We start from the raw sequence: 2962 nt of genomic DNA, 5'->3' as shown, positions 1-2962 counted from the left end.
GGTGCGGGCAGCCAATGGGGAGGCGGCTGCGGGGACCTGCGGGGAGAGTCCGCTGACATGTCCTTCTCTTCCAGGAACTGGCCAAGTACGAGGACATGGAGGATCAAGTGGTGCTAACTGAGAAAGGTACAAAAGCGGCCTCTGCTCACCGGGTCGGTAGCCCAGTGAGGGTATCGGTGCGGTGGCTCAGGTGCCGATTTATTCTGCTTTTCTAGAACTGCTTGAGGATGGTTTTGGCGAGCACCCTTTCTACCACTGTCTGGTTGCAGAAGTGCCAAAAGAACAGTGGTCGTCTGAAGGTGAGACTTCTCAATGCTTGTTTTAGATGCTAAATACGCAAGAGGCATCTTGTACTTGATGTTATCGATTATAAATAAGGTTTCACCAGTGAATTGGGGTAGGAGGAATAGGTTAACTGTTAAATGCAGTAACATATAGTGGTACTCTGCTGAAGTAGTTGCTAATCCTGGAGGCGTGGGAAGATCAGGTGTAACATAATGTGCTTGACTCCAGTTAATGAAATGGCTGTTCTTGTTTGACCCTGACTTACCTTTATGTAATTCTGTTGAATCACATTTTTTTCTTTAATTTGTCCCCAATCTTCAGGTTACAGTCTCTAGCTTCGCCATGTACATGGCCCTTCCGTGTACATGGATGGGCGGGGAGGTAACTAAAAGATCCGTTACACAATAAAGTAGATGATCATAATATGAGGTAAGGTCTACAGGGACAAGTGCTATTCCAAAACCTTTACCAAAGACACAGTAGAGCAGAAATTTGTTTGCACGCTTCTCTTACAGTATGTGCAGAGTGTTATTGGCAGGTGTAATTAAAATAGTCAAGGCTTAGATTTGAGTGGGCTGCTGTTGGAAGAGTTGGTTTCTCTTCCCTGTTGACCCACAGGGTTATAATTGAAGCTGCAGCTTTACTTACCTTGACTTTATGGTGCTGAAGGTAAAGAAAACAGCTTGATGCTCTCAGTGGAAGGATAAGTTGAGGTGCTGGCAGTGCTGCTGTAAAGGTGGCCTGTGAGCAATGCCTTCTCACACAGTGTAGCTACTTCAGAATATACATTGAAAGATCAGTGGTTTTTGGAGTTTGGTAGACTGTTTTGGTTGCCAAGGAAGCAGAGTTGGGGCAATCATCTAGACTGAACTGCTGTGTAAAGTTTTTACTTGTATTCCAGAATGGAAATAGTGATAAATCAGTAGGGTATGTGTGTGTTTGTAGGAACAAAAAGCTTTGTGTTCAGCACTTAGTGTGACAGTGCTTTTGAGGTATTCTGGGTATGGCAAGGACAATCTTCATACTGTTAAGTTGATACAAGTTTGTCAGAGCTCGTATTTTCAGTTGTGTGCTTACTTGCAAACTTCATACTTAATTCTGACCTAATAGCAAATGTCTGCATGTCGCAGAAAGAATCTGTATGTGTAAACATGCATATAAGGCTGAGTATTTGTGCTGTTTCAATTCAGACGAGCTAAAGTGACACCCTTTGTTTCAGGACACTGCATTGTGGGCTTTGCCATGTATTACTTCACTTACGATCCATGGATTGGAAAACTGCTGTATCTTGAAGATTTTTATGTGATGGCTGAGTATAGAGGTATGTATTACAGAGTTAGGTTGGTTGCTTCCAATAGGGCTTCTTTAAAACTAAAACTTACTTTCTTGTTGTGTTGTTTTTTTAGGACTTGGCATTGGGTCAGAAATTCTGAAGAACTTGAGTCAGGTATGTCCAAGTGATAAGTCTAAACAAGCAGAACTGAGGACACATGGCAAGGCAGCATTCTTGCTCTTCTGCAAGTTGCATGAGAGCTGCTCCTTCAGCACTGCTCCAAATTAAATTAAAGGAGGTGACAGGACATGAGACAGCTTAAAACATTGTCTGGAGTCTGTTAAACAGTGACAAATACTGAAGTGACAGACAGAATGAACTTGATGACTTCTGGTGATACACAGTTAGTTGCTGAGTAGTTTCCCCAGTTGTTACTGGGCTTATCTAGGGCTGTTTGAAACAGGTGGTGTTGCACTTCTTGCAGGTCGCTGTGAGGTGCCGCTGCAGCAGTATGCACTTCCTGGTTGCGGAGTGGAACGAACCCTCCATCAGGTTCTATAAGAGGAGAGGTGCCTCTGATCTGTCCACTGAGGAGGGGTGGAGGCTCTTCAAAATTGACAAAGAGTATCTCTTGAAGATGGCAACAGAAGAGTGAGAGATTATTCCAGCAAATAAATCCTTTCTGCGAATATGTAGGCTCTCTGAATAAACTCCTTCTTGCTTTCTGTGTACAGTTTGTAGTGGAATAAAGTAGTGTGGATGCTAATAATGAAAATGCTACGCAGATGTGCTCGTAGAGAAATTGGTACTGTGACCTGGAGCCGAGGCATCTGTGGAGCTCAGTATGTGCTTGTGTGCATCCTTTACCAGTGTGGGCTTGTAATCTTTGTATATGAAAACTTCATTCTTGTGAGTGTCATTCAAATGTGTACAATGTACACACTGGTAGGGTTTGTTTTAATTATTGCCTTTTATAAAAATAAATAGTATTTTCACTTCATGGCAGTAGTGTTGACTTTAATTCTCACATGCAGTTTTCAGTTGGGTAATGCGCAAATTAATGAAAGACTCTCTAATTCAGCCAGACACTTTCATGAGTGAAGCATGATGTACCACAGTCCCAGAGAAATACAAGGTGCCCACCCTCATGTGCCTGCAGGACCCAGGGGTGCGGTGCTGAGCACCTGTGCTGAAGCTGAGCCCTCAGAGGGGTGCGAGATCAGTCTCCTTCCTGCGTTGTGCAGAGCGTTCTGTGTGAGTGAGTGTTCTGTGCGCGTGAGCTATACATCACTCCAGAGTTGCTGTTGGGGCAGCTGGAGTCCTTGACTCAGGCTGCTGGTCTCAGCCCTCTAGACAGTTGGAGCTTCTGGTATCTTCTCTGTGGGACTTTATTTAGCTGCAGAC

At 44.0% G+C, this 2962-nt stretch overlaps 1 protein-coding gene across 1 annotated transcript; it reads left to right on the top strand.

Annotated features, from left to right (window-relative positions):
• Positions 1-65: 65 nt before the first annotated feature.
• On the top strand, positions 66-2558 carry SAT1 (spermidine/spermine N1-acetyltransferase 1; the record flags this gene model as incomplete). Its single annotated transcript, XM_010173439.1, has 5 exons — positions 66-126; positions 216-299; positions 1505-1606; positions 1692-1732; positions 2043-2558. Coding segments are annotated over 5 exons (459 nt in total), but the record flags the coding sequence as incomplete, so codon positions are not given.
• Positions 2559-2962: the final 404 nt, after the last annotated feature.

Source organism: Antrostomus carolinensis, unplaced genomic scaffold (assembly GCF_000700745.2).
Source record: "Antrostomus carolinensis isolate BGI_N321 unplaced genomic scaffold, ASM70074v2 scaffold9068, whole genome shotgun sequence".
Lineage (NCBI taxonomy): Eukaryota > Metazoa > Chordata > Aves > Caprimulgiformes > Caprimulgidae > Antrostomus > Antrostomus carolinensis.
This window is presented reverse-complemented; position numbering and strand designations above follow the sequence as displayed.